At 47.9% G+C, this 13,465-nt stretch overlaps 1 protein-coding gene across 1 annotated transcript; it reads right to left on the bottom strand.

The window, feature by feature from the left end:
• Window positions 1-3,309: 3,309 nt before the first annotated feature.
• Hmgn1 (high mobility group nucleosome binding domain 1) lies at window positions 3,310-11,218 on the bottom strand. The gene is made up of 6 exons (XM_045148671.1): window positions 11,097-11,218; window positions 10,734-10,766; window positions 10,599-10,628; window positions 10,455-10,505; window positions 5,522-5,650; window positions 3,310-4,150 (listed from the first exon to the last, which is right to left on the bottom strand). The coding sequence occupies exons 1-6, from the start codon at window positions 11,109-11,111 to the stop codon at window positions 4,103-4,105; spliced, it is 306 nt and encodes a 101-aa protein (XP_045004606.1). The 5' UTR covers window positions 11,112-11,218; the 3' UTR covers window positions 3,310-4,102.
• Between the last annotated feature and the right edge of the window lie 2,247 nt (window positions 11,219-13,465).

The raw sequence follows: 13,465 nt of genomic DNA on the forward strand, positions 1-13,465 counted from the left end.
AGCAATCCCACTAAGGGAGGGTGCCTCAGTGGAGTGGGGGCAGGGAGGAGGGGAACGATGGTACCAACACATGATGTATTCATACAGTTCCAACTTACGGAGAAGAAGGAGGAGGAAGAGGAAGAAAAAAAAGGGGGGCTGGAGTGATAGCTCAGCAGGTAAAGGCGTTTGTTTGCAAAGCCTACCGGTCTGGGTTCAATACCCCAGTATCCACATAAAGCCAGTGGCACATGCATCTGAAGTTTGTTTGTAGTGGTAAGAGGCCCTGGCATGCCCATTCTCATTCAAAATAACAAAGAAAAAAGAAAGAAAGGCTGGCTGGAGAGATGGCTCAGCATTAAGGGACCTGCCTGCAAGGCCTAATGATCCAGGTTCAATTCCCCAATACCCACATAAAGCCAGATGCACAAAGAGATGCATGAATCTGGAAAGCCAGATTGCAGTAGCTGGAGGCCCCAGTGCACCCATTCTCTGTCCTCTGCTTGCAAATAAATAAATAAAAATATTAAAAAGAAAGAAAAGCCAGAGACACATTGCCTCAAATGAGGTGGAAAAGTGAGGGTCAACCTGAAAGATGTCCGTCCTCTGACCTCCACAGGTGTGCACGCACCTGCCCTCACACACACTGCCAGTCTAGAGGAGGAGACAGCGCCTCGGAGGAGGGCGGGCAGGGAGCTGGCAAGCTGGAACTGAGGACCTTCTCAGAGTGTTGGTGGTTCTGTCTTCAGGGAAGTTTGGGGTACATAGGTGCAACTCATCAAAGAGGAAGTTTGAAATTTGTACATTTCAGCGGGGAGGGAGGGAATTACCAGGGGATATTGTTTACAATCATGGAAGTTGTTAATTATAAAAAATTTACAAAAAAAGGAATTTGTGCATTTTACTAAATGAAAATTTTACATCCTAGGAAAAAAAAAATAGATCCCTGAACATATATTTAACTTAATAATATGTGTGCTGAAGTTTTAGGGGAAAATGCTGATGCTTGCAATTTGCTTTGAAATAAATGAAAAAAAAAATAGTATTGGTAGGTGGAAGAGTATATAAAAAGTCATGGAATAGGGCTGGAGAGATGGCTTAGCGGTTAAAGCATTTGTCTGCAAAGCCAAAGGATTGGAGTTCGACTTTCCAGGACCCACATAAGCCAGATACACAAGGGGGCACAAACATCTAGAGTTCGTTTGCAGTGCCTGGAGGCCCTGGCGCGCCCATTCTCTCTCTCTCCCCCTCTTTCTCTCTCAAATAAATAAAATTTTAAAATATTTAATAAAAAGTCATGGAATATGGGCTGGAGAGATGGCTTACTGGTCAAACGCTTGCCTGTGAAGCCTAAGGACCCGGTTTGAGGCTCGATTCCCCAGGGCCCATGTTAGCCAGATGCACAGCGGGGCGCACGCATCAGGAGTTCGTTTGCAGTGGCTGGAGGCCCTGGCGCGCCCATTCTCTCTCTCTCTCTGTGTCGCTCTCAATTAAAATAAAAAATAAAAAAAGTCATAGAATAAAGCAATAACCATACAAACATAAATTATAAGCCAGGCGTGATGGCACATCTCTTTAATCCCAGCACTTGGGAGGCAGAGGTAGGAGGATCACCGTGAGTTCAAGGCCAGTTTGAGACTACATAGTGAATTCCAGATCATCCTGGCCTAGAGCCTGACTCTACCTGAAAAGCAAAACAAAAGGTGGTGCTTCCCTGCAAAGCCAAAGGACCCAGGTTCAATTCCCCAGGGCCCATGCTAACCAGATGCACAGTTGGTGCATGTCTGAAGTTTGTTTGCAGTGGCTGGAGGCCCTGGCAGGCCCATCCTATCTCCCCCCTTTTTCCCTCTCTCTCAACAAAACATACTTTTTTTAAAAAAGGTGTAGTGGCGAATCTTCTCCTGCAGGGTTGTCTGACAACCAAATGAAGCAGTATTTCCATGGTCCCTGCAAAATAGTTTTTTTTTTTTTTTTTTGCTGGGCATATAGTTGCCCAGCCTTTAATCTCTCTCATCACTCGGGAGGCAGAGGTAGAAGGATCACTGAGTTCAAGGTCACCCTGAGACTACACAGTGAATTCCAGGTTCAGCCTAAGCTACCTCAAAAACAAAAAATAAACTTTTTTTTTTTTTTTTTTTAGGGAGAAAAAGGCGGCTGTTGCCACTGCAAATTTAAGGGTCTGGATTTACATGGATACTGAGGAATTGAATGTAGACCAGCAGGTTTTGCCAGCAAGTCCCTTTAACCACAGATCCATTTCTTCAGCCCATAGAATGGAAACACTCCCCCCTCCCCCAGAGGTAGGGTCTTGCTCTAGCCCAGGCTGACCTGGAATTCACTATGTCATCTCATGGTGGCCTCAAACTCGGTATCCTCCTACCTCTGCCTCCCAAGTGCTGGGATTATAGGTGTGAGCTGCTCTGGCTCAATATGAGCTTTACAATTTTTTTCTTTTTGAGGTACGGTGTCACTCCAGATCAGGCTGCCCTCAAACTCAGAAATCCTCCAACCTCTGCCTCTCAAGTGCTGGAACGATAGGCTTGCACCACACCTGGTGAGCTTTACAATTTAAAGACGAAAAATTATTTGCAGCCGGGTGTGGTGGCGCAAGTCTTTAAACCCAGCACTTGGGAGACAGAGGTAGGATTGCCAAATTCAAGGCCACTCTTAAGACTACATAGTTAATTCCAGGTCAGCCTGGACCAGAGTGAGACCCTACCTTGAAAAAAAATAAAAATAACAGTATGTATTTATTTGCATGTGGAAGTGTGTGTTCAGGTTCCTTGCTGTTGCAAATGAATGGGAGGTTTATGTGGTAGCTGAGGAACCAAAACCCAGACCATGAGGTGTTTCAAACAAGCACCATTAACTGCTGAGCCATCCAGAAATGCAGACAATATTTAATCCTGCTGTTTCACAGCCTGATTTTACTGTCTCCTGCTTTACAACCTTTTCTCTTTAAAGTTTTATTATATATATATTTTGCTAATCCATCTCTCCAGACCTCCATCCCCAAGTCATTTTTTTTAAAGTAGTATTTCCCAATGAGTAGCCCCCACTAGTGGTACACCTTGGCAGTCTTGAGCTCCTAATTTGACACATCAGTGCAGAGGCCCTGGTACCATCTCAAGGGACTCCAGGGGGAAAAGCCATGAAGTGAATCAAACACGTGCCCGTGTGCTCATCACCTGCAGCCCAGCTCCTCAGGATGCTGAGGTAGGAGTGAGGCCAGCCCAGGCTTTACAATGATGCCTTGTCCAAAATGGAGCACATAAACTTCAGGAATTAAAAAAAAAAATTACCCCCCTTCCAAACCAGACACTTCAAAAATATTTTCATACTTTTATTGGTGCTGAGGAACAGTACACAAACATTTCAATTGTACACAAGTCTTAACACACGTACCAAAAATCTAAAGACCATGTATTGTTTCTTTAGAAGTTATTCCAGTGACACCCAGCTTCAATCTTAGAGGCATTTTTCCTTATTAGGCTCTCGTGTACAAACATCTTCAAATGCTCACAATCTCTACTCAACTCCCACTGGTTCACAATTTTAGTATCATACACACTGCAAATGCAAATTTTTCATCTTTCACAGTACGTTATCAAAATTATTAAGAACACTGGACTACCACGACTAGAGATGTCACAGAGGCACACAGTGCTGACAACAGGGCAGTGACCAAGGAGTGGTTTTTTGTTTTTTTTTCTTAGGAAACGGCTCTACTAAAAACACAGACTAGGAGTAATTGAAAATATTCAAGACATATTAAATGCACAAATGTGACTCCAAATTGCCATTTAGTATGCTTTGTATTGTAGGATATAAAACTAACCCCCCACCTATGGAATGTTAAGCTGACACCCAAGACAGTCAAAGCTTCCCATAATTCAATATCCCACTATTTTCTGGTTGTACCAAAAAATAAACAACCAGCAAATGATTTCACCTCTTAAAAAAAATCATTTACACTTAAAAAATGGGATGAGGTGGGATTCCCTCCTTTTAAAAAATGTTTCTAGAGCTACTAAAAAACTTGCATTTACAAAATAGTTGATAAAAAATATTCCTCTGGATTGTACAAGAAGGAGACAGGGATGCTGATGGACACGGTGGATGACTACTCAGCCTTGGCGTCTTCCTCTCCCGCTTCCTCAGAGGCTGGACTCTGCATGGAGGGAAAGCATTGTCAACAGGGTGGGTATACCCATACCTGCCTCACTTCAAAATACAGTTGGTCTAAGATTCTGAGCTTGCAACCTCACTTCCTTTGCTAAGATCTGAACCCCAAGACTACTGTGGCAGTGTGCATGCAGAGTGGCCAGCCTGTCACCTGGCCTTGTTCCAGGTTGAATACAGAAACAAGGGTTTCTTTTCAGTCTGTTCAGTGTTGCATATTTCCCAACTTTGTGGGGGTTTCATTGCTATTTTGCTGTTTAAATCGACTCTCAGGTACTGTGTCCAATGATGTTTAGTGTTGCTAAGTTCAGGGCAGCAGGGAGGTACCTCACAGAGAAAATGCATTGACAGTTTCCTTGAGGCTGTTACAGGCTGTCCCTTCTGGAGCTCAATACTAATAACCCGCATGTAATATACATACTTATTGTTTTCAAGGTGGGGACTCTCTCTGGTCCAGGTTGACCTGGAATTCACTATGTAGTCTCAGGGTGGCCTTAAACTGACAATGACCCTCCTACCTCTGTGCACTACCACATCAGGCTTAATATACATTCTTAATAAGGTGTCACTGAAGAGAAATACACTTAAAACCATGCACTTCTGAGTTGTATGAAACCTAACCCCTGTGATATCTCCCAGATATAACAACTTAGACTTCCTGGCTATCTTTTAGGGTATAATTACCATGGATAAGGAGAACCAATTATGGTTTGGTAACATTTACTAGAAAGAAAGGCTATCTATGAACTCATTTCTGTCTCCACATGACAAGTGCTGGGATTATAGGCACACACCATCACACCCGACTCAAGCTAGTTCATCATGATTGGGACTGGAGCAGTAGTTTGATTTTAAATCCCCCCCCCTCAAGTAGTCTCACTCTACTCCAGGCTGACCTGGAATTCACTATGTAGACTAAGGGTGGCCCTGAACTCATGGCAATCCCACCTCTGCCTCCCAAGTGCTGGGGTTGAAGGTATGCACCACCACACCTGGCTCTATTTTAAATCATTTAGTACTTTCTATATTGTATATAGTTAGAACTGGAAGAAATATCTAAAACCTGTCATTGTTGGTTATAAATTCCCTAATTATGTGCTTGCCCAGAATGTGTAAGGTTCTCAGTTTGATCCCTAGCACAGTAAAAAGAAAAGAAATATTAATTCAGGAATGAAAGTAGCTGATCACTAAAAATATGATCTAAAAATAACCAAAGTTAAAAAGTTAATACTTTTAAGAATTAAAAAGCTGTCTATCCACTTGGGCAACCGTACAAAACTGTTCACAATCATACAGACTGTTCTGTCACATGAAGACCCAACTTAATGTCTACGGCTAGCGTTCACAGGCAACTTCTGACCTCCTCGCTCTTTGCCTCTCCGTTCTCGGCAGGTAGGTCTTCTTTAGTCTCTGGCTTAGTCACTTCAGCCTGCTTGCCCTTTGCTCCCCTCTTCCCTTTTGCTTGCACTTTTTTGTCTGAAGGTTTATCCTAAAACAGAATCAAAGAGTATATTATTGTTGTTGTTTTCAAGGTAGGGCCTCACGCCAGCCCAGGCTGACCATGAACTCACAGCGATCCTCCTACCTCTGCCTCCCAAATGACAGGATTAAAGGCATGCACCAAAGAGTATTTTAATAAACTCTGCACTTGGATTTTCTGACTTGATACAGATTATATCCCTGACAGATGTCATGGTATGTACCTTACCAATATCTGTCAATCTGAGTTACCACATAACACTTTGTACAGGAAACAAGCTTTACCCCAGCAATGGGGAGAAAACTGCTAAGATTTATAACAGCATTTGCACATCAAGCCTGGTGAACTATTATTAAATGTAAAGCTTGAGCCACACTTCTCCACGCCACCATCCACTGTCTAACGTCGCACACACAACAAGCTATTGGCATATTCTCCTATGTAACCTCACAAATCCCTCTTTTTTTTGTTTTCTTTTTTGGTTTTTCGAAGTAGGGTTTTACTTTATCCCAGGCTGACCTGGAAGAATTCACTATGTAATCTCAGGCTGGTTTCAAACTCACAGTGATCCTCCTACTTCAGACTCCTGATTAAAGAAAGGTATACGCACCATGCCCAGCAGATTCAATTCCTTTTAAGCATGAATAACCATCTGCCACACAGCTAACCATGGTCCTGACAAGACTTGCATGCTCACACAATTCCATTCACCCCGAAAGGGCACCGTGCTGTGGGTGTTGACTATCTTTATTAGTGTGAGGATATGACTTGAAATCAGTTCAAAATTTAAGGCATAGGCCGGATGTGGTGGTTCACGCCTTTAATCCCAGCACTCAAGAGGCAGAGGTAGGAGGAATGCTGTGAGTCGAGGCCACCTTGAGACTCCATAGTGATTCCAGGTCAGCCTGGACTAGAGTGAGACCCTACCTTGAAAAACGAAACAAAACAAACAAACAAAAAAAAAGCCATAAATATAAAAGAGCATCCCTGAATACCATCCCACCTATAATGAAAGAAATTCAACAAATATTTACCACTAATTTTTAAAGATTGTATAAGCAGCTAATTTAGGGTCCAAAGGTTGTATTAAAAAATCCTTAGGCTGGAGAGATGGCTTAGCAGTTAAGTCATTTGCCTGCAAAGCCAAAGGACCCCGTTTGATTGCCCAGGAACTACTATGTAAGCCAGATGCACCGGGGAGGAGGGGTGTGCATGCATCTGGAGTTTGTTTGTAGTGGCTGGAGGTCCTGGTGTGCCCATTCACTCTCTAAAATAAATAAAATGTATTAAAATTATTTTCAAAAATTCTTATTGGTAAAGACTCCACATACTTGGGCTGCAAGGTCACTGAGAAATTCTGCTGGGGCTGAACTGAAAACCTCCTCTGTGTAAACCAGCTGACAGAAAGCTGGAAAAAGCTACGCTGCATGCAGTTCCATGGGGGAGAGAGAATATTCACCAGTGGAGATGAACAACAGTGGACACTGCAAGCCTTAAACTTAGCCAGCAAAGACAAATGAGCCTACAGGTGCAATAGTGGCATCCGTTATGGGGAAAACCAACTGCTCTCTAGTTGGACTGGAGGCCCGCTCCAGGGGAGAGAATACATGCCCAATACTGAAAACCCATGACGGGGTAGTCATGAGCCCTAGGGGTGTAACGCTTGCTGCTGTCTGGCTAATGTAAATACTATGCTCACCAAACTGCCCAGTAAGCACTTCTCTTAATGTTCATATGCATATATTAAGGCTGCTCTCACTTTTGGTTAGAGAAGCTTCTCTTTTCAGATGGTGGTGACCTTGGGATGACTCAGAATACTCAACACTGAAACATCTATCACACCTTCCAAAGCTCAGGGTGCATTGCAGAAGAGATGGTGGAAGGAATTCAAGTACCAAAGGAAGGGTAGGACTGGTTACAATGCAATCATTCAGACACAAAATGGCCTGGATATCCATGACCTCGCAGTGCATGACACTACCTACACAAGACTATCATAATAGGAGGAAAAGATGAGGACATCAAAATAAAAGCGAGCTGGGTGTGGTGACGCACGCCTTTAATCCCAGCACTTGGGAGGCAGAGGTAGGAGGATTATCAGGAGTATGAGGTCACCCTTGACTACACAGTGAATTCCAGGTCACCTGGGCTAAAGTGAGACCCCACCTCAAAAAAATCTTTTTTTAGTATTTGTTATTTGAGAGAGAGACAGAGAGAGGGAGGGAGGACACAGACAGACACACACAAACAGAGACAGACATACACACAGAGGCAGACAGCAAGAGAGTGCGCACACCACGGCCTCTAGCCACTGCAAATGAATGCCAGATGCATGCACCCCTTGGGCATCTGGCTTACGTGGGTCCTGGAAAAATAAATCGAACTTGGGTCCTTTGGCTTCACAGGCAAATGCCTTAACCGCTAAGCCATTTCCTCAGAACCCCCCCAATTTTTTTTTTTAAAAAGCAAAAAGACTTAAGCAGGTTAACAGTAGAGTACTTTAGCCAACTGACATGTATCAATTCAAATCAGGCTGGAAAGATGGCTCAGCAGTTAAAATGGTGTTTGCTTGCAAAGTCTGATTGTCCAGGTTCCATCTCCAGTACCCACATAAAGCAGGATACACAAAGTGGCACGTGTGTCCTGCATCTGACACCTCTTTATAGTGGGAAGAGGCCCTACTACACCCATTGTTTCTCATCGTTTCTCTCTCAAGTAAAAAAAAAAAATAAATAAAAAAAAAAATAAAAAAAAATTTTTTCTTTTTGGTTTTGCGAGGTAGAGTTTCACTCTAGCCCAGGCTGACCTTCTTGAATTCACTATGTAGTCTCAGGGTGGCCTTGAATTCACAAGGATCCTCCTACCTCTGCCTCCGGAGTGCTGAGATGAAAGGCGTGCGCCACTAGGCCTATTTTTTAAAAAATAATTTTAGCCAAATAAAATAAAATAATTTTAACCAGGCACGTTGGCATACACCTTTCATCCCAGCGCTTGGGAGGTAGAGGTAGGAGGATCTCCGTGAGACTACATCTACACAGTAAATTCCAGGGTCAGCCTGGATTAGAATTGAAAAACAAAGAGCAACAGTACACTGCTCAGGAGAACATTGGGTTCACCTATTTTAGGCCTAAGAGAACCGATACTACTTATGCAGAACAAGAAATTCTAAAATGATGCTTACCCCTACCCCAAGCTTGGAAAGATCACAAAAGCACCTTGCCTGCCAGGACAGACTGGATTCCCTAGTACTGCATAAATGAGGATGCAGGTCATGGTGTCGCACACCTTTAATCCCAGCACTCAGGAGGCAGAGGTAGAAGGATCTCCGTGAGCTCAAGGCCACCCTGATACTACACAGTGAATTCCTGGTCTAGAATAAAACCTTACGGGGGTGGGGGTAGGAGGACGCCTGGAGAGATGGCTTAGCAGTAAAGGCGCTTGCCTGCAAAACCAAAGGACTTCGGTTCGATCCCCCAGGACCCCACATGGTGGCGCATGCGTCTGGAGTTTGCAGTGGCTGGAGGCCCTGGTTGGTGTGCCTTTTATATCTTGCTCAAATAAATAGGGACAAAATGATAGCCATCACACAACCCTTCATCATCAAGAAAACTAATGCTGCCTCTTCTCTTCAGCCCCCACCTATTTTCTTTTTCCATCTGTTTTATAGAAAGGAGCCAGAGACTTTTTTTAAATTTTCAAATACAGCAACTACTGACCTGAAGTGGTACACCCCCCTCTCCATGTCTTTACCCTAGCTGAAACGGTTGGCCTTGAATTTTCAACGATCCTTCTACCTTTGCCTCCAGAGTGCAGAGATGAAAGGCATGCATCACCACGCCTGGTTTGACTTGTTTTTGAATGGGAAGAAATTAATCCCATCATGAAACACGCAAACTGTGCAATACTTGTGTTTAGTCGACAAATGATGTACACACACACTTCTTGATCTTTCCTCCAAGCAATGCAACTACCATCCCGTGTTTTGGCTATCTCAGAAACCATCAGGACACAGGTATGCGGCAGACAAGTTCTTAAAACAAGAACACACACACACACACACATTGATAGAAAACCCCTGGATCCTAACTTAGCCCTGGCCCTACAAGAGGATGATTGATGATCTGCCTAGGCGTGGGGTGCCCTGCATAGAATCTTTTCTGCCTTCAGGCTTAATTACCTATTAACTGTTAAGAAGGGTATAGAAGCGGGAAATGAACTAGCAACTACATACACGTCATAAAAAAAAATCTCTCTTGTAATCTGAAATATTTAACCCTCTTCACCCAGAGTTTCTTTTATTGTTTTTTCTTTCCGCCTTCTTTTTGTTTTTTTCAAGGTAGGGTCTCACTCTAGTCCAGGATAACCTAGAACCCACTATGTAGTCTTAGGCTGGCCTCGAACTCTCAGTGATCGTCCTACCTCTGCCTCCCAATTCCTGGGATTAAACGTGTGTGCCACCACCCTCAGCGAGAAGGTTCTTAAGTCCTGTAGTACCATTAATGTGACACGTTACATTCTGAGTACTCAGGCTACATAGATTTACGTTTTGCCCGCTCCCCCTATGCATCTTACTGAACTTAACACAACAAAGACAAATCCAGTGCGCAGTCTGTGGAGAACATGTCATGTTCAAACCAAGATACGCTCCAGTGCCCTACATTAAACGCAACGGTGCCCCTTTAATTACCCATTCACCACAATCATTTCCACTGCCCGGTGGATGCAATGCACAGAAACCAAAAAGCAAGCTCGGGGAAGTGGAGGAAGAGGAAGAGCACCAGGCTGGCAGGCGCCCGTGAGTCCGGACACCTACCTTTCCCGCTGCTTTTTTTGGCTTCGCTTCCACTTTCGCAGGAGCCGGTTTCTGGAAGGGGGAGGGAGGGAAAAGCAGAGCTAAGCGTGGTCACGCGGCACCGTCCCACGGCACGCCCGCGAGTGGGTGGCTCGCCGTACTTACCGCGGACAGCCTGGCCGACCTGCGCTTGGGCTGGGGACAGAAAAGGACACACGGTGAGCGAGAGCAAGCCACACGGGGACCGGCAGGAGAACGGCTGCCCACGCCCCCACGCCCGCCGCCCCGGGCCCCGCTCACCTCGTCCTTCGCCGCGCCGTCGGCCGAGCTCACCTGCGGAGCAAGCACACAGACACACGCGCGCGCGCGCGGGAGTGGGCGCAGGCCCGCCCCCCGGCCGCCAGAACAATGCCCGGCCGCGTGACGTCACGCTTCCCGCCGCGCGTCTCCCCCCTCCCCAGCCCCAATACACACCCCCCCCGTCCGCCCCCGAACCTTCCAGAACCCGCAACCCCCACCCGGACCCCGCGCGCCCACCGCCCCGCGCGCCTTCCCGCCTTCGTGCGGGATCGTTTCCCCCGGGAGCCCGGGCCGGCCCCGCGCGCACGGCGGGGCCCCGCGGCGGCCGTGCACAGCCCCGTGCACACCCGCGCCCGCGCTCACCTTCCTCTTGGGCATCTTGGCGGCGCGTGCGGATGCTGCGGGCCGGGGCGCGCGAGAACCTTCCCGAAGCTACGCTGCCTGCCCGCCGCCGCCGCTCCGCCTCCCGCCGCCCGAACTGCTAGGACCCGCGGCGGGGGCGGTGGGAGAACCGGATGGAACCGGATTGGAGCCCGCCCCCTCCTCCTCCTCCTCCTCCTCCTCTTTCCCTCGCCACCCCTCCTCCCGCAACCACGCCGGCCCGGCGTTCCAGACGCCCCCAGACTCTATTGGCTGCAGGACCCACGGCGCCCGCGCGCTCAGCGGCCCCGCGGCCCCGCATAGGCGAACGGAGCTGTCACTCGGCCCCGAGCCCCGCCCCCCGCCCCCCGGCCCTAGCGCGGGCCCCCGACCCAAGCGGAGGGGGCGGGCCCCGGAGCCGCCCGAGCCCACTAGATAGTTTGTTTGAAGCCGAGGTGCAAAATGCGGTCTGCGCGCTGATTGGCGGGAGCGCGTCACGTGACCCCCCCCTCCGCGTCGTCCTCCCACAAGCCCCTGGGACACCTGGGCGCCCGCGAGCCCGCCAGCTCCGGCATCCGCGGGCGCCCAGGGCTCCTCAGTACACATGTCTTGGGTGGCGGGAGTTAGGGGAGAGGGGGGATGTGTTTTTGGTAGTCTGGAGGACTGAGAAAACCGAGCGTGCAAGTGCCGCACCGCGGGCTGGTGGGACGCGAGGCTCAGTGCGCAGGCGTGGGCGAGGGGGTCGTGGGAAGGGAAGCGGCGCGGGCGCTGTTGCGCATGCGCGCAAGGCACTGCGCAGGCGCCGCTTTTACCGCGCGCGCGCTCTTGTGTGCCTCCTCCAGCTGTTAAGTCGGTGCGGCCTGTGCTTGCGCGAGGAGAGCGTCACGTCCTTGCGAGCGTTGCGCGCGGTTGTGTCGTGTGGGTCCGCGGCTCGGCCGATTGGCCGCTGAGCTCCGGGAGTCGCCTCGCATCACCGGCCCCTGTCCGGGTTGCTGCTTGTCCGAGCTGCGTACAGTCGGACGGAGACCGTGGGTCTCGGCGGTGAGCCCGAGAGCTCGCGACTCCTGCTGCTGTCATGAGAGAAGTTCAGGACGGCGGGTAGAAAAAGGGTTTTCTTGGTCAGGCAAGGTGGCGCACGCCTTTAATCTCAGCATTCGGTAGGAGGATCGCCGTGGGTTCGAGGCCACCCTGAGACTACACAGTGAATTCCAGGTCATCCTGAGCTAGAGTGAGACCCTACCTCCAATATAAAAGATATGAGTAAACAAATAAGGGCTGGAGAGAGGGCTTAGCGGTTAAGCGCTGGCCTGTGAAGCCTAAGGACCCCGGTTCCAAGCTCTATTCCCCAGTGCCTTCTTAAACCAGATGCAGAAGGTGGCACATGATCTGCAGTTTGCTTGCAGTAGCTGGAGGCCCTGATGCGCACATTCTCTCTCTCTCTCTGCCTCTTTCTCCCTCTCTTTGTCGCTCTCAAATAAACAAACAAAAATTTAAAAAAGCTTTTCCTGGGATGGAGAGATGGGGACCCAGGTTCGATTCTCCAGGACCCACGTAAGGCAGATGCACAAGGTGGCAGATGCATCTGGAGTTCATCTGTAGTGGCTGGGAGTGCCCATTCTCTCATAATTTTTTAAAAAAATTTTTTGCTTTTATTTATGTATTTCAGAGAGGTACAGAAATAGGCAGAGAGAGAGAATGGTGTACACCAGGGCCTACAGCCACTGCAAAGGAACTCCAGATGTATGCACCCCCTTGTGCATCTGGTTTACATGGGTCCTGGGGAGTTGAACCTCGGGATTCACAGGCATGCGCCTTAACCAGCCCCCATAATTTTTTTTTCAATTTTTTTTAAATAATATCTTCAGTCATTATTATTATTATTATTTTTTAATTAATTTATTTATTTGAGAGCGACAGACACAGAGAGAAAGACAGATAGAGGGAGAGAGAAAGAGAATGGGCGCGCCAGGGCTTCCAGCCTCTGCAAACGAACTCAAGACGCGTGCGCCCCCTTGTGCATCTGGCTAACGTGGGACCTGGGGAACCGAGCCTCGAACCGGGGTCCTTAGGCTTCACAGACAAGCGCTTAACCGCTAAGCCATCTCTCCAGCCCCCCATAATTTTTTTAAACTAGGCTTTCATGGGCCTGGAGAGATGGCTTAGCGGTTAAGGCGTATGCCTGTGAATCCCAAGGACCCAGGTCGAACTCCCCAGGACCCATGTAAATCAGATGCACAAGGGGCTGCACGCATCTGGAGTTCGTTTGCAGTGGCTGGAGGTCCTGGCGCCCATTCTTTATCTCTGTCTCAAACTTGTGTGTCTGGTGTTTGCAGCTCACCTGACCTGAAATTCACTATGTAGTCTCGGTGGCC

The sequence above is a fragment of the Jaculus jaculus genome, chromosome 5 (genome assembly GCF_020740685.1).
Source record: "Jaculus jaculus isolate mJacJac1 chromosome 5, mJacJac1.mat.Y.cur, whole genome shotgun sequence".
Classification (NCBI taxonomy): domain Eukaryota; kingdom Metazoa; phylum Chordata; class Mammalia; order Rodentia; family Dipodidae; genus Jaculus; species Jaculus jaculus.